The sequence below is a fragment of the Apteryx mantelli genome, chromosome 11 (genome assembly GCF_036417845.1).
Source record: "Apteryx mantelli isolate bAptMan1 chromosome 11, bAptMan1.hap1, whole genome shotgun sequence".
Classification (NCBI taxonomy): domain Eukaryota; kingdom Metazoa; phylum Chordata; class Aves; order Apterygiformes; family Apterygidae; genus Apteryx; species Apteryx mantelli.
The window spans coordinates 2,998,921-3,021,202 of NC_089988.1; the positions used below are offsets into that span (position 1 = coordinate 2,998,921).

The 22,282-nt window shown below is 49.3% G+C and overlaps 4 protein-coding genes across 4 annotated transcripts; 3 read left to right on the forward strand and 1 right to left on the reverse strand.

Moving 5' to 3' along the window:
• The first annotated feature begins 1,367 nt into the window (after positions 1–1,367).
• LOC106491588 (Fc receptor-like protein 4) lies at positions 1,368–7,813 on the forward strand. The gene is made up of 8 exons (XM_013951213.2): positions 1,368–1,441; positions 2,190–2,228; positions 3,849–4,148; positions 4,439–4,741; positions 5,014–5,331; positions 6,004–6,297; positions 6,987–7,088; positions 7,535–7,813. The coding sequence occupies exons 1-8, from the start codon at positions 1,411–1,413 to the stop codon at positions 7,603–7,605; spliced, it is 1,458 nt and encodes a 485-aa protein (XP_013806667.1). The 5' UTR covers positions 1,368–1,410; the 3' UTR covers positions 7,606–7,813.
• A 1,013-nt stretch (positions 7,814–8,826) lies between these two features.
• Positions 8,827–13,225, forward strand: LOC136993104 (Fc receptor-like protein 5). The gene is made up of 6 exons (XM_067303118.1): positions 8,827–8,929; positions 9,399–9,440; positions 10,624–10,929; positions 11,334–11,675; positions 12,255–12,359; positions 12,441–13,225. Exons 1-6 carry the CDS (start codon positions 8,899–8,901, stop codon positions 12,557–12,559), a joined length of 945 nt encoding a protein of 314 aa, XP_067159219.1. The 5' UTR covers positions 8,827–8,898; the 3' UTR covers positions 12,560–13,225.
• Positions 13,226–18,603: 5,378 nt separating this feature from the next.
• Positions 18,604–20,290, forward strand: LOC106491586 (leukotriene B4 receptor 2). Its single transcript, XM_067302963.1, has 2 exons — positions 18,604–18,638; positions 18,721–20,290. Exons 1-2 carry the CDS (start codon positions 18,604–18,606, stop codon positions 19,751–19,753), a joined length of 1,068 nt encoding a protein of 355 aa, XP_067159064.1. The 3' UTR covers positions 19,754–20,290.
• A 2-nt stretch (positions 20,291–20,292) lies between these two features.
• On the reverse strand, positions 20,293–20,718 carry LOC106491587 (ribonuclease CL2-like). Its single transcript, XM_013951211.2, has one exon. It carries the CDS (start codon positions 20,716–20,718, stop codon positions 20,293–20,295), a length of 426 nt encoding a protein of 141 aa, XP_013806665.1.
• Between the last annotated feature and the right edge of the window lie 1,564 nt (positions 20,719–22,282).

Here is a 22,282-nt window from a genome sequence, read left to right on the forward strand (position 1 = left end):
AGCAAGAACATCCGCTTTAGGCCAAGATGAATTGCATCCAGGCCACAGACCTCTATGATTGTGTCTGCCTGAAGTTAGTAGGGGTGATAGCAATCTGTGGTGCTAGGGAGCTCTAAATGATCCTCTAAGTGCTGGGACTCTGGAAGTGAATCAGCATTGCAGATGACTCCTTGCCTACATGACTTCTTGGAAAAGAAGTTCTTGTGCCCTTAGTCAGCAAAGAAGACAACCCAAAAAGCACCTGACTCACTACTGAGGCATTTCCTACTTCTAGTGAAAAGCAGGGCTGCATCTGTTCTGGAAGATGGGAAGGAAGTATTGCCTGTTTTATCTCTTAATTTTCCACTGCACTTGCAAATCACCATGGAATGTGCACTAGAGTGGGGTTTCGCTCACCAAATGTAGCACTAATTGATTTGCTGAACATAGATTTCTAACCCCATTTGAAATGCCTTAGCATATTCTAGCTGCTCAAGAAAGAGCTGGATCTCCCATTGAGCCCTTCCTCACACCCACCAACTCTTTGCAGATGTCTTGGGTACTCTGAAGAACTCAAGTAGCTCTGGACATCTATGTTGAAGCAACAGAATCTTACTCTATGTGTTACCAGAATGTGGTCCCTGCCCACATTTACCCTTGAGTTTATTCCTAGACTGGGAATATCACCTCATAAAACAAGTTATGAAGGTAGCCAGGACAAATTGTCCATCAGAGGCATCACTTTCATTTCACTGGCTGAAAAGGGCTCATGTAAAATTGGTTTTAGTTTGGCGAAGTTAAACTACCTTCAGGAGAAAAATGGAGTGATGATGGTCTGTGGTTAGCAGAGACTGATAAACACAAAGGGCATGAGAAGGGCTCTGTCCCCTATGTCTTTCTCTCCATTAACCAGAGAGGCAATTCAGTATCTCCAGCTGAGACCTGTGCAGCCTATGTGGATTCAGTGCTTCCTCTCCCAAAAAGGTTTAAGGTTGTCCATGTTTTTCCTCCCACAAACTATTTCCCATGGCTTCATACCCAATTAAAGAACCAAAGCAAAATATTCCCTTGTCTTAACTGGCAGAGGAAAATTAAAATGTTCAGATATCCCAGTTCAGTGAACAGAGGGAATGTAAGTGAAACTATTGGGCTGATGCAGCTGACCATAAAGTGTCAGGAAAATGTTGTTTCTAGTTTGTTCATTTGTTCTTTCCTTCTTCCTTCCTTCCTTCCTTTCTCTCTCTCTCTCTTTCTCTCTCTTTCTCTCTTTCCTAGCAGTGAGCTGTCTGGGTGAATTGTCCTTGCTCATGTGATGGAGGGGAGGGAACACAGGCAACTGGGGTTGAACAAGAGGAAGAATCTGTTCCCTTCGTGGACAGTAACAGAAAGAGAGGCGGTGGCCAGCTCATATACAAGGAGGATTGGTTCAGCATGGAGTCCCCTTATTTTCTGCCTCTGCTTGGTGAGTGCCTGTCTTGGCCCTTGTCCTTCACTCAGTGTGTTCTTCTGTCATTTTAATAACACTCTGCTTTTCCTCTCACTATTCCTTTGTTTCTCCATTAGGTTTCTTTCCTTTACCAATTAGACAAATTCCATCCTTCCTCTCTTCTCCCTTCCCTTTCTCCTTATTTATATAACATTCTCTCCATCTATATACTTGTCTCTTCTCTATAGATGTCACCTCTTCCCTTTTCCTTTTCTTTTTGTCTCTCCTTTTTCTTCTTCTTTTGCTATCTCCTTTTTTCATCTTTTAGGGATGGCAAGTTTTCATTCCTTCTCTCTTTACCATTTCTATTCAATCTCTTCCCTTCTCTCTTCTTTCTGTTTTGTCTAAGTATCAGTTTTCTTCCTTCCTTCCCTTCTTTTTTTTCTTTCTTTGTCTGTCTGCCTGCCTGTCTCTCTTCCCCTCTTTCTTTCTTTCTTTCTTTTTCTTTCTTCCTTTCTCTTTCTTTCTCTTTTTTCTCCCCCTCTGCCTTGCCTCTATGTAGATAAATCAGTATTATTTTTCCTTTTTTTCTCCTATGCTCTCACTTAGTTTTGATCCCTACTGACACAATTGCAAAGCATTGCTCTACTGTTTCACTTGTATAAACCCCATCATCCCTTTGCAGCCCCCTCCATTGGCACCCATTTCCCAGTGCCTCTCCAGTTTCTGTGGCATCCTTCATACATTCCACAGACCTTTCACTCATTTCCTTTCTGTCTTTCAGCATCTCTACAGATATTTTTCCTGCGTGGGTCACCTGCAGGTAACAATTCTGGGTTTGGGTCGAGGATGTGGGGTAGCTCATTTCCTTATCCTGTTGGGACAACTGAACATCTGGGCACATAAGAACCCATTTGACATCTGTTTCCCCAAGGATTCAAGCATTTCAGGTGCTCCACCTGGTCACATCCCACCCAGATTCACTTAAGAACCACTGCTGGTGGGTGGCATGTGTCAACAAGACCACAGGCAAGATCCCAGTTAACAGACCACTGGCAAAATGAATTGCCTGAACCTCAGTGAGAATCTGAGCTATGCAAATACATTCCATCCACCAAAACAGGGAGGGTAAGTATGAACCTTCAGGAGAATGAGTTTGTGTCTTGTCAGTACAGTTGTTGCCTTGTTGATCATGGGACTGAGTTTTGCTTATCAGACCAACTGGAGCAAACAGGCTGGTTCAACTGGAACAGATATCCAAAGAAAGAATCCCACCTCACCTGCTTGGTTGTACTTTGGGAGGAAACCCAGGAGAGAGTTTAGACCTATGCAATATGAGGTCATAGAGAGAAACATGGGAAGAACATTCTAACTGCCCCTGAGTGGCAGCAAACTCTCAATGCGGAGCATGAAGATGCCCAACTGTTTACAAGCAAATTGCTGATGCTGCAGTTGGGCGGCGGGGGCAGCTTTTTGTTGACTGTTCAGTGGCTAACCCTACTTCCCCTGCCACATCCACAATACTTTGTTCCTCTTTCACAATCAAACTGCTCTATGCTTTATTTTGGGTGGATGTGAGTTGAAATCCAGGAGGATCTGGCTGAAACCCCTCAGCCTCATCTGGTCCAGCCCTTCTCCTCTGTGATTGTGAGTCTACTCTGCCTTCTACCTGCATTTTCTTCTGCTCCATCAACTGCCACAACTGTGTTTCTCCAGCTAGTGTGTGAATCAAGATGTAGGCAGCATACCTGAGTATCTGATTAGGTTTAAGGATGGACGCAGTCTGACCCATCCCCTGCAGTGCTGACAAAACAGGACACTGGGGCTGAGGATGAGTCAAGAAGGACTCTTTCCTATACCCTACATTAGCAGCAACACTATTTTGGTTACATCCTAAAGGTCTGGCGTCAGATAAAGGACTGTTGTTATTAGTCACAGGCAGCTGTCTTCCAGGAATCAGACTGATTTCATTTGATTTCAAGCTTTAAATGTGGGCAAAAAAAAAAAAAAAGAAAAAAGAATCATGCAATTGCTTTGCATGCTATTTGGGGCAGGCATGCCATGGGCTTATGGGACTTGGCTGAAACTTTTTTTCATCTCTTGCACACTTTCTGAGAAAAATGGAAATTAGACTCCAAGAAGACTTCTGGTCTTCACTGTGCTCTTTTTTTGGGGGGGGAGGGGAGGGGATGGGTAACATGGCTGCAGTTTGTGCTGACAGTAAAAGCAATACACCCTGGTTTCTTCCAGTGAATTCATGAATCATTTGGAAGAGACAGTCTTATTTTAGGATGGCTGCTGCAAGCTGAGCTCACCCTTTCCTCAAATACCTGAGCCAGCATGTCTGCGCCAATTGGTCACAAGGCCAGAGATAGCTGCCTGCTCTGGTCTATGATGGATGAATTTATCTTTCTATAAGTTGAATGTCTAATTTCTTTCCCAGACCTCCCTGCACCCCCCAACATCTTTGTGAGCCCAGAGAAAATGGAGTATCTCATTGGAGACACTGTCTCCTTCCGATGTGTGGCTCCCCCTTCAAAGGACAAGATACAGGGCTTTCAGTTCTCAGGAACAACTGGATGGGCTGTGGACATTCGGACCTTCAGGAAAACCTACACCTACACCTTCAACATCACAGGACCGAAGGACGGTGGATCACATACATGCAGATACACTATAATAGATCGGCTCCTTAGACCAGTCCGGTCTAAGGAAAGCAAAGTGATCATCATCAGTGTCAAAGGTAAGCTATGTATCACTCTAGATTTCTTTCTCCACCTTTCTTGACAGTTTTATTTCCTCATCACACCACCATCACATACTTTCCTACAAGTCTCAGACCTTCAATGACTCCTTGATATTTAATAAAGGATATTGAGTGGCATTCATCTCTTTTGCAACTACTCATTCTGAACTCACCCTTCTCTTTAGAGCTGTATTTCAAGACCATGATTTATGTAATAGAAAAATAGATGGTTAAAACAGGGAGGAAGAACTGAACCCTAAAGAGTATCTATTTGCTTTTCCCCTTAGACCCTCCACCCCATCCCACACTTTCTTTGAACACTTCCAGTGGAGTTGTGAGTGAGGGCTACCCCCTCCTCTTCATCTGCACGGCTCCTGGAAACACAGTGGAGCATAGGTTTCACTTCTACAAAGAAGGAGCTGAGGTCATCCCTGGATCTGAGGTCAACTCATCAGAGACGAGTGCTCAACTCTGCATCCCACAGAGCAGTCAAAATCACACGGGGAATTTTACTTGTGCCTATGAGGAGAAAGTGGAGGGACGGTGGATCCTGTCCTTTGCGAGCAGTGTTGTGACTGTCTTTGTGAAAGGTAATGCCTTAGTAAAAGGGATGAAGACAATCTACGCAATAGCACAATGAGGGAGAGAACAAAGCTATTCCCTAACGTGCCATCTGGGTCTCAAAAGGCCCTGTCAGGGCCAAGATGGTTGACTGAAAGCCAACATTTTGTCCATCTTTCCCTCCCACTGCCCCTAATATGTGTTTTCCAGCTGTGCAACTACTGGTTATCTCCCACTTGCCCAGAGCTATACAGTTGCCCTTTTAAAGTTTTTGTTTTTGTTTCCAAACTTTTCTCCCCAGAGCCTCCTTTTGCTCCTGAACTGGGAGTGGATCCTTCCTCTGCTGTGGTGACTGAAGGCTACCCCTTACGTTTCACCTGCATTGCCTTCACGGATGACTCAAGGCTGAGATTTCACTTCTACAGGGATGGGGTTGAGATCCCACCAGGACAGGCAGGCTCAGAGACCACTGCCATGAACCCTGGGAATTTCACTGAGCTCCTGTTCCCGCAGACTCCAAGGAGGTTCAGTGGGAAATTCACTTGTGGATTTGAGGAGGATGTGGGCGGGACGTGGGTGCTATCACCCCAGAGTAAGGTTCTGGAGGTCACTGTGAAAGGTAAGTTTGTTTCAGGGTCTACTGTGAGTTCTGAAGACATACAGACCTCTAGGAGACTAAGTAGATATAATTATTTACACCTCCAATTCAGGACTGGTTTTGGAAGTAGATTCCCATAACGAGCTTCCCATTGTGAAAAATGGTCTAAACCATCACCATTTTTTATCCTTGTTTCTGTCTCTTTAACTTAGGATAATTTCAATCACCCAACTCATCCTCAGAGTCTTCCTAAGTGGTCAGCATTAGCCCTCAAAAGTCCATAGCATGGTTTCCCAGGCCTTTGCTCTGTTTTAACCCTTCTCAAGCTCCCAGGGCCCATTAGGCCTTAGAGAGGCAGGTTTCAGTCCTCCTAACCATCCTAAAAGTGTTTTACCTCATTCCTGAGGTGTCTGTTGGTCTCATTCCTTCCAGGTGCATTTTCTTTGCTCCTCTAAGTTTGCCTTTGTCCACCCTTTGCAGTCTTCCAGCAGACAGTGTGTCCTTAAATGTACTCAGTTTGCAACACACTAAACATAGTGCTATAATGATATCCCTCACCTGCCTGTGAAAGTACCTTTCTCCATCCTTTGAGGAAAGGAGCTGTGGGTAGTTTTACTTTTAACTCAGAGGTTCTGGTTGAGTCTCAGACCACTGTTTCTTTTGCTAACTCATCTTCTGTGTTTCTTCTATCAGATACCCCTGCTCAGCCAGATCTGATCTTGAACCCCCCATCTGGAGAAGTGAGGGAAGGGGAGCCCTTACTTATCACTTGTGTAGCCTACGGCACTAGTGGCGAATGGAAGTTTTACTTCTATAAAGACGGGACTGAACAATTCTCAGAGGCTTGCACAAGGAACCACTCTTTCTTCAGCATCCCAGCAGCTGAACCAACTGTGACAGGGCAATTCACCTGCAGGTACGAGGAGAGAGTCAGTGGCAAGTGGATCCCATCACCCTTGAGCCAGGCAATGATGGTCACCATGCAAGGTGAGTCCCTTTAGTCAGTCCAAGCTTTTCCCAGGCTAGATCACAACCAGAAAGACTATAGATGTCTTCAGGTTGCATTAGAGACAGATTCACACACTCAGATGTCTGAACTGCTTTACACTTGGTCTAGTTCCACCATAGTCATGAAAAATAAAGACTAGAGCAAAAGATAAAGTAGGCCAGGGAATGCTGTTAGTCTTATGCTCATAAGGTAGGGTGGTCGTATCTGATTCCACTGCAGAATGGTCCCCGGCTTATTTGGGCCATGGGCCAAGACCCAAAATGTGCCTTGAAGACTGTTACTTGCCTCATGAAAAGGAGAGCAACAACAGCTGAAAAATATAACCCACGACATCTGCAGTGTTGTAGCACGGTTTTAAGAGAGGATGTTGGCAGGCACTCCCTTCTGATGCCATGTCTGGGCCCCAAGACTGCAGGGGTAATAGATCCCTTTTTTTTTTTTTTTTTTTGGTGAGGGGAAAGGGAAGCAACTTAGTCAAACTGTGTGCTGCCTGCATCCTCATCATCTATAGGGACCAGAGTAAGACATCATACTCAGCAACTCTGGGTTTCCTCGCAGAGGGAACCAATATGGAAAAATGGAAAGTTTGGCTTTGTAGATGCATGGACTGAGGCTCTCTTGATGATGGTTCACAGTTGCTTATCTTTCCTAATCATCTGGTAAACAGCTTCGTCTCTACACATCCCATTGGTGACTGGATGTGCAGCTGCTGCAGCTGCTCTGGTCCTGGTGTTGCTGCTGGCTGCCTATATCTGCCAGAGGAGGAGAGGTAAGTCATGAGTGCAAAGGAAGGAAAGAGGATTCAGGCTGGCTAAGATCAGTGGATACTTTTGAGGGGAAAGGAGATTGTGACACTGATGAGAAGAATATGTGCAGTCAAGGGACGAGTGCTCCTGCTCCTAGTATGCCTTCAGATTGTGAGTCCCTCCAAAGCATGAATCACAGTTTAGTCCACAAAAGGTTGAGCATGCAGAGCATCCTCCCACAAACCCATGCTGTGCAGCATGCTCTAGTGTGATGGTGGCAGCCCAGACTGGCAATATCACCTCTACCCTAACCCTAATCTTTGGAGTGTATGATGGGGGCAACACCACATTGACTAACAAAGCATAGGACATTTTGGGGGCCTCCTGTGAGCCTTTTCAGCTGGTGACAGCCCATTTTTAGAAAACCAGGTGTTTTAACCAGAAACTCTTTCACTCCTCTCTTTGCTAGGCCATGTTCACTGGAAGGGGCTCCACAACAAAGATGACACAAGCGCTTATCCTCTGGCCCTGGTCAGTTAAACTGGTATTTCATCTCAGGACTGCTTGACCCATGTCTTTGCTCAAAAAATGCACTCATTTTCAGCCTTTTCTCCACCTCAGTGAACCAAAAAGGAAGACAACAAAAGAAAAGGATTGTTTCTATTCTTCTTCGCTTTGAACGTTCAAGCCAGAGTTCACTTTGTTAATGCCCCTGTCCAGCTGGTCAGTAAATCTCTCTTCAAGTCCACCAATGTTTCTTTCTCTCATTCTCTTCCGTCATCTTTCTGAGCCTGATAGAAATGGGGAAGTTGGTCCCAGGGCACACAAAAAGGTTGGTCTTGTCCATACTGGCTTGTGGTACTATCCTATGCAGAGGACATTTGCTTTGATCCATGAGCCTGAAGGGCAGAGGAAGCATCACACAGCAAAACAGTGTTGTCTAAGCACTATTAGGGGAGATGAATCCCACTCCTCCAGACTCTGCCAGTTCACTGTTTTAACTGGATGTTGATGCATTTTAAGAGAGTCCTTTGCAGTGCCTAAATAATTCAAGAGTAGCCCCTGTACAACAGGATGCTATCCTGGCTCTGGTGTAACATGAACCAATTTGCCTCTTGGCAAATGTCCCTTCCTAGCCCATTTTGCAGTTGGCCACTAGACTATAGACATGTCTAGTCATGGCACACTTTGGTCAGTCACAGGCGTACTGGGAACTGGGGAAAAATGGAAGGAGAAGGTGCCTGATCATCTGGGAAAGTCAAGAACAAGAATGAAGGACCTTGTCACTATTGGTTCTAATCATCACCAGTCATGAGGAAGGTGTCTAAGGCAGGGGAAAGTAGAGACGGACCCCCTTCTGTCCTCTGGGTTTAGTGATGGATGAGATGGGCTGTGGTTCATGAGGCAAAGATGATGCCCCAAAATGATCCAGAGCATGTGAGGAGGAAAATGTCGCTGAAAATGTGAAAACCACAGGGACAGCAACCCCGATATTGTATCTGAGCAAAGTGACTACTAAGCCAATGTGGCTGCTAAAGCTGAAACAATACAGGCACGCCTCTGGAAGGGAGGAAGGAAGGAGAGAAGGCAAGACGTTGCCTCAGTCTGCCACATGCCTCTGAAGACATGCAGTGTCCGGGGTGTAATTTCCCCCTGTCTCCAGCTGTGGTCAGTGACGTGTGCTTAATCGTGCAGCACTTCCTCTGTCTGCCCCTCGTGACCACCCAACTTGAGTCAGATAGATGGAGAGGGAAGGACAGAGTGACCAAGCATCAAGTTACTCTCCTGGACGGTCCAGTATAGAGCACTGAGCACCCGCTGGGCCACGGTGGCATGTTAATCTCCCCCTTCATGATGCTCCTCAGTGAGTACTGATCTCCTCACCTTGCACCTTTTCTTCTCCTTCCTCTTTTATGCATCTTTCTATCTCTCCTGTTTTCTCTTCTCTCTTTTCTTCCCTTCTCTATTCTCAGTTCTTTCCTTTTCCTTTGTCTCTATCCCTTCTCCTTCTGCCTTCTGTATTCTGTTCCTCTTTATATCTTTTTTGTTCTGCCCTCATCTCTTTTCCCCTCTCTTCTGACTTCCAGTCCTATCTTTCCTCCTCTCTTTCATCTTCCTCTCTATTCTTGTCTTTTTCTGTTCTCTGTTTCTTCCTCATGCCCTGCCCCACCCTGCCCTCCCCTCTCCTTGTCTCCCTCTCCCACTTTACTCTTGCCTTTCCTTCCCTCTCTGTTATATCCTCTCTCCAAATAACCCCCCCTTTTCCCCCTTCTCCACATTCATCCGTCTCCGCACTGCCACACTTAGTCCTTGTCTCTTCTGTTCTCTTCCAGCCACTGTGCAGCTCCTACCCTGCCAGATGGTCCATCAGGAAGGTAACACCTCTAGGGCTCCTGGGAGCTGGGAGAGGGTGTCCTTATAGAGGGACTGAACTGCCTAGGGCACAGGACCCGAGGATCACTAGTCCAGATCCAGGGCTTTGGGACACACTGATGTGATCACCTGGGAAGTCCTCAGCCTCTTTCCCCTTCACAATACCCCATAAAGAACCCACTAATGAAAATAATTGGTAGTGTTTTTTCTTTATCTCACTTCAGTGAAGTCCCACCTGAAGTAAAAACACTTTTGTGATGAGTGGTTCATACCCCATCCCTCTGGAAACCCCCTGAGCATCAGAACAATCCTCAGTCCTCCTCTTCCCACAATGGATCCTCCCAGTTTGGGTGTGGGAAGATGATATTTTTGTAGGGTTAGAAGCTGTGGGTGACAGACCAAGCACTGTGGTTTCCACATGACTACTGCAGAAGTCATGTGGTGTAACCCTCCACCCTTTGCCTTTTCCACCCCCCTCCCATTTGATATTTTCATAAAGTGCCAATTCGTGTTAGAAAATCTCACTTGAAAAGGCATTTCTGTTTGTATTATGAAACTGTCTGGAGTGGGGGAAGGTTTGTTTCCTTTGTCCCATTGGGTCCCACTGTGGGACACTCCCAGTGCATCCAGGGGGACAGAGAGAGATGAAGACACTCTGTTCAGCATGTTCACAGGGCTTTAAATTCAGGGGATGGCTGGACCTGGAGTGATGTGAGCTGCAAGTTTTGCTCAATGGCCCCAGAATCTATACCTAGTTGAAGAACCAATAGCAACAAGCAAAATCCTTGGAGGGAATGATTTGGGCAGTCTGCTCTGCCCTTCCTTCTTGCCTCTGTATCACTACGGTACCTGAAAAGAGTCATTAACACTCCTGAGAGATGCATGGGAAGAGCTAGACAGCCGCCTCCCCCTTGTTTATCCTCAGCTTCCTACACAGTCAGATAACAACCAAAGGCAGTGGGTGACCAGCTTTTGCTGACTCAGTTAGAGACAAAATGAGTCACAGCCTAGAGAAACTTCCACTTAATTAAATCCCCTCTATGGTTTTGTTATCTTATTCCTTGAAACAAAAGCTGGTTTCTTTTTTTCCTGTGGAGTTACTCCTTGCTTCTTCTGCTTCTACCCATTTCACCTCATCTTTGTCCCCCCACTGAAGCCCTGCCTCTCTTCTTCTCTATTCACCAGTGAACCCAGTGGTAGCCCCTGCTCCATCCCTCTCGGTGCTGCAGGCAAAGGAGGAGTATTTCCTTGGAGATGCTGTTACGCTGGTGTGCACCACTCCCCCCACCATCACCGGGAAGCGTTTGTACCAACTTTTTGGTGAGGCCGGCTGGGCACTATCAGAGTTTAGCTGCAGGAACAACTACACCCACAAGTTCATCCTCTCCCAAATGCAGCATAGGGGGCCACATTTCTGCAGCTACAGCCTGCAGAAAGCCCAGAGGTCATTCAGATCCCCACCCAGCGAAAAACTGATGATCAAGATTGAGGGTGAGCAGTGGGATTTTTCTTTCTCTATCTCTCTCTGCTTTGTCCCTCCTGAAAATTCATATGCCTAAACATGGGTACCAGCTATACCCATCTGATATGACTATTCAGCTGCTGGTGATGTGAGCAGTCCCATAAGACTGGTGGGCCCCAGAGATCAGTACAATCCATACAGTTGCCCTGTAGCCTATAGGATGTCTGGGTGGAGTATCTATCTGGCTGGGATGAGCATGAGGTAGAAGGAGGCTGCCAGCTAGTCAAACTGGCTAGGACCACTTTTTCTGTCATGGTAGGAAGGTTACAATCTCAAGCTTTGCTGCATACAGTGGAAAAACAAATGCTTGGAGAATCCATTTTTGTTGTCCTTATTGCTACATCCCCATTCTTTCTTCCCCTTCCTTGTTCAGAACCTCTTCCCCAACCACTGCTGATGGTGGAGTCACCACTGGGAGAGGTTATGAGAGGAGATCTCCTAAGAATCATCTGCAAGGCCCCTGGAAATGCCACTGAGCGGAGGTTTCACTTCTACAGGGATGGGGGAGAGTTCCCCCCCAGGAAGGCAGGTTCTGAGAACAACACATCTGAGAGAGAGGACATTTTGAAGAATGCCATGGTCCTCCACTTTCTGCATTCTGGCCCCCAACACAGTGGAAACTTTACCTGCAAGTATGAGGAAAAGATACATGGGAGGTGGATCCCCTCCCTCACAAGCCAAGCCATGAATGTCAATATTAATAGCAACAAGAGAGGTGAGCTGGCCATCCATCCATCCACAGACCCATCTGTCCATCTATCCATCCATCCACTAACTAGCCCATTCCATTATCCCTCCCTCTGTCCCTCCATTTATCCTAAAACTAGTTCATTCCATCACCTATTCATCCATTTACAAACTAGCTGATTCCTCCATTCTTTCATCTAGCAGCTGGTCTGTCTGTCCAACCATCCATCCTTCTATCCATGAAGTAGTCTACCCACCCACCCATCCCTCCCCCCCTCAATCCCTCCATCATCCCAACTACCTTACCATCTACCAACTAATCTGATCACTCCTCTGTCCACCCTTCCAACTCCATGTCTCATCATCCTCTCTGACTTTCTAAGCCATCTCTCTAGAAACACTCAATGCCTTCTGCACACAGGGGCAAGTGGGGAGAATCCTTGGGTGTTCAGCCCTCAGGAACTACAAAGGGGGGGTGAAGAAGGGATAGAGGAATGGAAAGAGAGTTGAGGAGAGAAGGAGAAAGAAAGATGTTCACATCCTTCCCGCCATGAATATGCATGAACACCAGCCACACTTTCAACCAGCCCATCCTTTCCCCTTGCAGGAAACAGCTGCTTCCTCCTTTTACGGTTCTTGGTTGTGGGTGGCTGCTTCTTCACTGTCAATGGCCTCATCCTCCTCTTCTTCCGGATGTGGGTGAAAGATGAAGGTATATCCTCAGCCAAAGGGGAATCAGCCTACATTCTTCCTTTCCGGCACGCACCTCACTTTCTATCTCTCCTTCCCACAGACTCCCCATTACAGTCTGGAGACAGACTCACCAGGACCTCCCAAACAGCCTGTAGATCCCTGTCCACCCTGCAACCCCAGTCCAGCACTCAGCATCATGAGTATGAGCAGGATGAGTGAAAGAAGACATGTTGGGCATTTCCAGCCCCTCAAGACCAATCCCCATGTATGACACATCCAGAAAGGCTGATATATCAGACCCAGGCTGTAGGATAAAGCAAGAACTATTTCCTGGGAGAAAAGAAGTGGGAGAGAGAGTAGAAAAGGGTTATCATTTTACATGGGAAAGGGGGGGGGGAGTAGGGAGACAAAGGTGGTAAGAGGTGTGAGAGAGAAACAGGAAATCAGTGAAAGAAAGAGAAGAGGAGAGAGTGAGAAATGAAAAATAAAGAAAATGAGAGAAAAAAGTGAGTGAAAAAGAAAAGGGAGGAAAAACAAGGTGTGAATGAAAAATTAAAGGAGGAAGAATGGCTGAGTGAATAAATGAATGAAAGAGTGATGGGGAAGGAAAGGTAGGCTTGGAGCAGAGGAAGGGCACAAGGATGGGAAGAAAGGAACAGCAAGTTAGAAAGGCAATGGAGGAGTGAGAGGGAAGAGAAGAAAGAAGGTAGAAAGGGAATCACCAGACAAAATCAAGTCCTTTTGTGTATCATTAAACCATTGTCACTGTGTCTCCTTCCTGCTTGGGGTTGCCCCTGCCTTTTGTATTGGGGCAGTGCTACCTAGGGGATACAGCAGGTTTCTTGGAGAGCCGTGGCAGATGGGGTAAGGTATTGTTGGGAGGAGCCCCAATGCATGGATTCTCTGGGACAGCAGTGAAGGTGTTAGAGATGGGAAACACTATGGGAAATCGGGGGAAATGGGTGACAGTGGGGACATGGAGGGCAATGCAGAAGTATGTGGGACAGTGCAGGTATAGGGAGGACTGTGGGAAGAGTGTATGGGGATATGGGGGTCTGTGAGGCTGGTACTGTGTGTTTATAGGGTATGTGTAGAGGGGATAGGGCATTTTGAAGTATGAGATGTGGGGAGCTGTATGATGGAATATGGGGACTGTGGAAACATGGGGGTCAGAGTATTAGACTTGTGATGAGATATCAGCTCAGTAAAAGTATACTGGGCACTTTGGGGATATGGCATCTGTGGGGATGAGATATGTATGGACTTTGGGGTTATGGGAAGCTGTAGTAATGTGATATAGGGACCGTGTGGATGGTGTATGGGGTTTGTGGTGATATGGGAGCCTGTAGAAATGGAACATGGAGTACCACAAGGATATGGGGTCGACTTAGATGATGAGATACTGGGGCTGTGATGATATGGGAGTCTGTGGGGATGAGATGGGGGGGGATGGTGGTATATGGGGGTTGTGGGAATGGGATATGGGACATAGTGGAGAAATGTGGGGCTGGGAGTATATGGAAAATGCAGAGATGGCATTTGAGTCACTAGGAATAGAATATGAGGAACTTTGGGGATATTGGTGGGGTTATGAGGAGTGAATGTGGGGCATTGTGGGTGTGTGGAAGGTTGTGGGAATATTACATGCTATAGGGATTGGCTGTGATAAGAAATACAGGGAAAGGAGGGAGCTGTGGGATCAACATGAGGGGCTGTGGTGATGGCAGGGTATGGAAGTGTATGGGGCTGGAAGCTATGGGGGTAGGTTCAAGATATGGGTGGCAGCAAGGATATGGGGGCCTTTGGGGGTATGGCAGGTCACAGGGATGGGATATGGGGGCTCTGGGGGTGGAGTATGGGGAGACACTGGGGGTGTCTGGTGTTGCAGAATATGGGAATGAGATAAATGGTTCCATCCCAAGAACTGCCCCCTCCAACCCTCCGCCGCATTATCACTACCTTGCAGTAGTCCTTCCTTCCCCTCCACCCTCTTCCGCCTGGGCCCTCATCCCTATGGGAGCCGGGGATGGAGGAGGAAAGAGAAAGCATTGATGAAGGGGGAGGAAGTGTGTGTCCCTCCTAAGCCAATGTGTTTGTCCCAACCCTATTACTCAGCTCTTGGGGTTTCTGTCCTCCCTTCCATCTTCCTCCATCTTTGGAAGACACAAAGGGAGGCAAGTAAAGAAAGTGAGAGGAGACAGCCTGATCTGAGGCAATGGAGTACAGGACAGACATGGGGGCTATAAGGTGAGAGTGGGGTTGGTAGTGGAATTGGGGTTAGGTCGTAGGAGTGGGACTATGCAGTGTATGTTGTTCTATGGGGTTGTCCTTGGCCTATGGGATGGCAGAAGGGAAACAGGATGGGAAAAAGGCAACAGGCCAGATGTTAGGCTACAAGGTGGGAGTGGGCTATGGGATGGTAGTGGAGATATGGGGTGGCTGCCAGGCCATAGTTTTGGAGTAGGGAGGGGGCAAGGGATAGGTTGTGGAATAGGAATGGAGTAATGGAGTGGGTTTTCTTTGGGCTATGAGGTGAGAATGGGGTTTTGGGGTAGGTGTTAGGAGAAGGGCTATAGGGTGGTTTCTTGCCTATGGTGTAGAATTTGGCTATGTGGTGTGAGTGGGTCTATGGGAAGGGATTAGGATTATCGGGTAGGCATTGTGCTATGGGGTGGAAGTGAGGCTATGGGTTGGAGTGGGGATATAGTGCCATGCAGGAGTGGGCTATGAGATGGGAAGGGGTTATAGGTTGGAAGTGCCACTATGGAGTGCGCGTTTGTCTATGATGACAGAGGAGGGATATGGGGTGAGAGTGGGCTATCGGGTGGGACTTGGCTGTGGTTTAACAGTGACCTGTTTGGTGGTACTGTGGCAGCTGGGTGGTAATGGGTGCATGTGATAGGTGTTGAACTTTGAGGTGGGCTTGGGGCTATGGGGTGGGAGTAGTGCTGTGGATGGGTATTTGACTATGATGCACGAGTGGAGCTATGGGACTGAAGTGGAACAATGTGTTGAGTATTGAGATATGGACTTGTAGTGGGTTGTGGGGTTGGTCTGAGGCTATGGGGTAGGCACTGGGCTCTGAGGTAAGTATTGTGCTACGCAGCGGCCAACCCTAAGTGTGAGAGTTGGGCATTGGGTTAGACATTGTGATCCTTTGTGATTGGTCTATGGGATGAGAGTGAGGTTATGGAATGGGTGTTGGGCTGTTGGATGCAAATGAGCAATGAGGTGATAGTGAGGCTATTTGGTAGGCATTGGGCTGTAGGATGAGTTGTAGACTACTGAATTGCATTGCAGTTACAGAGTGGGATAGATGCTATGAGGCAGTCTTTAAGTGCTGTGATGTGAGTAGGGCTATGGGATAGAAATGGGTTATTGGGCATCTCTGAGGCTAAAAAGGGGGTGTGTTATGATTTGGGACTGGGTGTGGATTGGGAGTGAGGCACAGATTGGGAGTGGGGCTAAGATTCAGATATTGTGTTATGGGATGGGATTCAAACTATGGGGTGCGTTTTGGCTCATGTACTTTGAGTGGAGCTATGAGGTGGGAGCAATGTATGTTACGGGAGTTGGGCTATGATTAGGCATGGGCTATGAGGTGGGAATGCAGTACAGAGTAAGAGTGTGGCTATGTCTTAGGCACTGGGCAATGGGGTTGCAGTGCGACTATGAGATGGGAGTGGAGCTATGGGGTGGGCAATAGGGACTGTGACTTTGCGTACAATGTTGGGAGTAGGGTTAAGGGTCGAGGCTTTGACCATATGTTAACAGTGGGCTTTGGGCTATGGAATGGCATTGGTGATACAGTGTAAAAGTGTGCCTATGAGTTAGGCCTTGGGCTATTGTGTGAGTGTGACACTATGGAGTGGGTATGAGATTATGGTCTGGGGTTGGGCTACAGAGTGGTTTCTGGGATTTGGGATAGAAGTGAGGCTATAGTGTGGAACTGGGTTATGGTGTGGGTGTTTGGCTGTAGGGTGTCATTGGGGCTATAAAGTGGAGGTGGGGCTATGGGTTAGGTATTGGATAATGGGGTGGGAGCAGTATTATAAAATGGGATTGGGGCTATAAATTAGCCTTAGGTCTATGGGGCAGGTTGAACTAAGGGATAGTTTTTGAGATAAGAAGTGGGAATGGGTTATGGAGTGGGAGTTTGACAATGGAATGGGAGGGAGGCTATTGTGCGGAAGTGAGTCTAGAGAGTAATCATTGGGCAATGAGTTGGGTGGGGCTGTGGAGTGAGGTTGGGCTGCAGGTTTGAGGCAGGGCTATAGGGTAGTTGTTGGACTATGAGGTGGGAGTGAGTTATAGCTTGGGAATAGGACTGCGGGGTGGGAGTGGAGCTATGGAGAGGGCACTGGGCAACAATGGGGTTCTTAATGGGTTAGGAGTAGGGTAAGGTTGTCACTGGGCTATGAGCTTGGAGTCAGCTTTGGGGTGAGTAATGGGCTGTGGGGGTTGAGTGTCTATGGGGCTGAATTAGGACCATGGATTAGGCATTTGGCTATGAGGTGGAAGTGGTCTAGGGAGTAGACAGTGGTCTATGGTGTGAAGAAAGGAACTGTGGGTTAGGCATTGGACTAAGTGGGGGCTGACTATGGGATGGGATTGGACATATAGTGTTGGTGTGGGCTATGGGGTAGGCATTGGGTGATGTTGTGGCAGGGGATCTGTGGTGTGGGAGCCAGGTACAGATTGGCAGTGGACCTATGGGCTAGGAAATTTTTTTTATGATGTGAGAATAGGTCTATGCAGCTGGAGTGGGCCATGAGTTGAGAGTTTGGCTATAGGGCAAAAGTTAGGCTATGGGTTTGGCATTTTGCTATGCGGTTGAATTGGAGCTGTGAGGTGGGAGTGGAGCTCTAGGGTAGGAGTGAGGCATGAGGTATGTGGTATGAGGGGGATTGGGGATATGGGGTGGGACTGTAACTATGTAGTTTGGAGGGGGGGGTCTAGGAGGCAAGTGGGGCTATGGGGTGGGAGCGAGAGTGTGGAGTGGGACTGGACTTTGTGATGGGATTGGGCTACAAGGTTGGAGTGGAGTTATAGGGTGGGAGTGGGCCTCTGGAGTGGGAGTGGGGTTATGGTGTAGGAGTGGGGCTCTGAGACGAAAGCAGGGATATGAGGTGGTAAATGGCTATGGGGTAGGAGAGGCATTATGGGGAGGAAGTGAAACTTGGTGGTGGTGGGTTATGGGGTGGGAGAAGGGTTATAGAGTGGGAGTGGGTTTGGGGTGAGATTGGACTATGTGGTAGGATTGAGACTCTAGGGTGGAGTGAGACTATAGGATTGGACTGGGCTATGATTTGGTAGTTGGGCTCTGGATGGGAGTGAGGCTATGGGGTGAAGTGAGGCTATGAGGAGGGAGTGGTGCTACAAGGTGGGTTTGGGGCTATGAGTTGGGAGTGGGTTCAATGGATTGGGAGAAGGCTATGGGTGAAAGTAAGGTCATAGTGTGGAAATGGGATATGGGTTGGGAGTGGGCTATGTGACGGGAGTGGTGTTATGGTGCGGAAGTGAGGACATGGGGTGACAGTGGGGCCATGCTGAGGGACTGGGCTATGGTTTGGTAGTGAGAATATGGTGTGTGAGTGGGGCTATTGTGAGGGTTTGGGCTATACAGTGGGAGTGGGGCTGTATGGTGGGATGGAGAGTATGGGGTGCAATTGGACTACATGGTGGCATTGGGCTATGGGGTGGGACCTAGGATCTAAGGCAGGAGTGGGGCTCTGGGTTGGGACCATGCTATGAGGTAGGAGTGGGGCTACAGGTAATAATGGTGCTATGGGGTGGGAGTGGGCTATGGGATTAGAATGGGCTATGGGGGTGGGACTTGGCTATGGGGTGGGAGTGAGCTTTGTGATTGGAGTGTCCTTGGGGGTGGGAGTAAGACTTTGAGGTGGGAGTAGGCCAAGGGGTGGGGCAATGGGGCTGGAGTGGGGCTAGGGAGTGAGAGTGGTCTTTGGGACAGGAATAGGGCTATGAGGTAGGAATTTGGCATTGGATGAGAGGGTGCATATGAGGTGTGATTGGTCTATGATGTGGGAAGAGTTATGGGAGTGGGGCTGTGGGGTGGGAGTAAGGCTACAGGGTGGAACCAGGCTGTTTGAGTGTTGGTGCTGGCTTTGGTGTTGGAGTGGTTATTCATTGGCCTGGTTGGTTGGCTTTGGTGTTGGAGTGGGCTATGTGTGTGGGAGTGAGACCAAGCAGCGGGAGTGAGGCTATGGTCAGGGGTTGGTCTATAAGGTGTGAGTGGGGCTATGTGGTGTGAGTGGCGTTATGGGGTGGAAATGAGGTAAGGGTTGTGAGGGAGTGCTGCTATGAAGTGGAAGTGAGGTTATGTGGTAGCCCTCCTCACCCATTGCTTCCCCCCGCAGTGCCTCTCAGTTGCCCCCCTCAGCTGCCCAGTGCCTCTCCATCTCCGATAACAGCACCCTGCTATCTTTGCCAGCTTCCCGTGTGGCGGGTGCCATCCTCCTCGGGACTGCTGCCCTCCTGGGGCTACCAGGAAATCTCTTTGTGGCCTGGAGCCTGTTGCGGTGGACACAGCCTGGGTGCCGCTCTGTCACCGCTGTGCTAGTGCTCAACCTGGCCCTGGCTGATGGTGCTGTCCTCCTCCTCGCGCCCTTCTTTGGCCTCTTCCTTGCCGCTCGGTCCTGGCTCCTTGGCGAGGTGGCCTGCAAGACTCTCTACTACATCTGCGGCCTTTCCATGTATGCCAGTGTCTTCATCGTCACCCTCCTCAGCCTCGACCGCTGCTTGGCTGTCTACCAGCCCTTCTTCTCCCTCACACTGCGAAGGAAAGCTATGGCGACCAAGGCCTTAGCGGCCACGTGGCTGGGGGCAGCCATCTTGGCCTCGCCAGCACTAGTCTACCGCCGCGTGGTGCCAGACCCAGCTGCGCCAGGCCAGCTCTGCGAGCCATGCCATGGCCACCCTGCTGCGACTGTCTTCCACCTCGCCTTGGAGACATCTGTGGCCTTTGTGCTGCCCTTCACCATTATTGCTGGCAGCTATGCTGCCATCCTGGTGCGGCTCCGAGGCCGGCCATGGCATCGTGGCGGCCGCACGGGGAGGTTGGTTGCCGCTGTGGTGCTCTGTTTTGCTGCTCTGTGGTTGCCCTACCATGTGGTCAATGTCTTGCAGGCCACCTCCAGTGTGGCCACAGGCCAGGCAGCTGAGAGCTTGGGCCGGGCCTGGAAGGGTGCCCGGGCTGGGGCCACTGCCTTGGCCTTCCTCAGCAGCAGCCTCAACCCCATCCTCTATGCCTTTGCTGCTGGCCACCTTATTCAGTCCTCTGGGGCCGACTTCCTTGCCCGCTTCTTTGAAGGCACCTCTGGGGACCTCAATGGGAATAGGCCAGCCCAGGGACACCCAGCAAGTGCCATGATGGGACCTCCCATGCAGTGACTCTAATTAACTAATCAGGTTGACTGGAGCAGGCAGTGATCAGGCACAACAGGTTCATGTGCTAATTGTCTTTTAAGCTTTGTGCATGCATATTTTGGGGTAATTTTAATGAATCTTTAAATGTGATGTTATCTGCTAATGTTATCGATGAAGCACTGTTTTTCCCTTGAATAAAGTAAAAGCTGCAAAGGGAGGGTTGGCATACCTGAATGCAGTTGTCCCTGGGGGCTTAGGGGCTGCCAAGGGGTTAGGGTTAGCCTGCAGGTGCTAGGAGTGACCTAGGGTGATTAGTGGCAGCCTAAGGGAGTTAGGGACTGCCCAAAGGTTTTGGGGGTTGTCAAGGGGTTAGGGTGAGCCCAGGGGCATTGAGGAACTCGGGGGGGGGGTGTGGTCACCTTCATTGACAAGCCCAGGGAGATCAAGGGTGGCCCACAGGATTAGGTTAGCCCAGCGGGGTTTGTGGCAGCTTCAGGGGATAAGAGGCACCCATGGGGGTAAGGGAAATCAAAAGGGATCAGGCTTTCCCTATCCATGCCTGGCTAGAAGGTGCGATCCAGATGCACAGGGCGCCCATTCTGACAGGCCACCTGGACCCGGTGGTTGAGCTGACTGGCACGGTAGGTGCAGGGTGGGCGTACATTCCCCCCGACCAGGCGGCAGGCTGTGACAGGCAGGGTCCCCACGGTGACATGGAGCCCATCAGGCTGTTGGGCACAGACGGACAGCAACTGTTTAGCTGGTGCATGCACAAAAGTGTTGACAGGCTTGCAGGGTCTCCCGGGGCCATTAACTGCACGTCGCATCAGCAGAATATTGCAATAACGGGCCCCCACAAGCCCTGGTGTCCTGGGGTAGTCCACGTGCTGCCGCAAGAACTTCTGGTAGCGGGTCTCCTGAGCACCCACAGACACCAGCAGGGCCAGGGCTAGGGCCAGCATCAACCATAGAGAAGACCTCATGGCCATGACAACCTGGGAACAGAGTTGTAAGGGGCTTCCAGATTCCTGGGGCCTCTGGGGGCACCCCACTGCTTCCCAGAGGACCCAGGTATTCCAGTGACCCTTCGGCACCACACACTTGACTACTCCCCAGGGGACCATATGTCCAAGCTCCCCCTGCTACACCCCACACACCCCACTGCCCCTAGGTGACACAGGCATGCAGGATTCCTCTGCTCCACCTCACACACGTCCTTGCCCTCTAGGGAACCAAGGCAACCAGGTGCCCCAATCCACCCCACCCCACTGCCCCCCACCCCTTTACTCCCCACCTCCAGGGGAACTAGGTGTCCAGACACCCTGATCCACACACCCACACACCCAAGTAAACCCAGACCCCTCCTGACCCCCAGCCATGGGCTCTCCCTTAATTGCTCAGTGCTAATTGCAACTAATTAGGAAGGAGGAAGCAGGAGCTTCCCTTGGGCTTTCCTTAAACCCCATAGGTTGTCAGGGCATTGTTAGGCAAGCTCGCAGAATGTAGGGTCAGGGCAGCCTTGGGGGGAGCTCAGAGCATGGGGCCCTTCCCGTACTCCCTAATTTTTTTCAATCATTTTGCCAACCCTTTGCGGTGTCCTTGCAACCCTCCCAGTTCCCCCTGCACATCCTTCTGTTATGCCCCAGTCCTCCCCCTCCCCACAAGGACCCTTCCTTCCCCCAGCCTCAGGTCCCTTGTCCCCTGCACACCTAGGACTCACGTCTTCTCTCCTGGGGTCTTTGCAAGGACCAGGTCCCCTCTCCTCTGCAGGGTGTCTCTCTGCCCCGATCTCTCTGACAATGGTTCTAACCACTGGGTGTGACTTCCCCTCTACACAACTGAACAGGAAACACTTATGCAAGAGCCAGCAAAACCACAGCGGAAAGAGGAACTGGGTGAGAGGCAGCATCTGGGGACTTAAGGAGGGGGGAACTGTGACATCTTTGCCCCTGCTGCCCTGGAATTAAGTGCAGTCACTCTAAACATTAGAGGACACTGCTCTGGTGGGTGTCACCCTCCCTATCTGGTGAATAGCTCCTAGGAAAACAGGCATTTCCACGTATTGATAGCTTGGGGTTTAGTGGAGGGGATAGAGGTGACAGTACACATGCCCTCCACTTTCCAACCACTGTAGAGCTCCTTGCACTCTCTGTCCATCCCTTTGACTAACTAATTTTCCAGCTACCATCTTGTTCACTCCTCTATTGAGATACCCCTATACTCTCCATGTGTGTGTGGGGGGGTTGTTCATCTGTCTATTAATCCACCTATTTGCGTATCCATCCACTGACCTATCCATCCACCAGCTCATCCCTACTACCACCCATCCAACCACCCATCCACCCATCCACCAACTCATCCATTCATCCATCAACCCATTCATCCAACCACCCACACACCCATCCACCAGCCAGTCCCTCCATCAGCACATCCACCCATTCGTTCGCAAACCTATCCATGCATCCACCAGTCCATCAGACAGCTACTCCATCCGTCCACCAATCCACCTATTCATCCATCAGCCCATTCATCTACCCAGCAACCCATTCATCA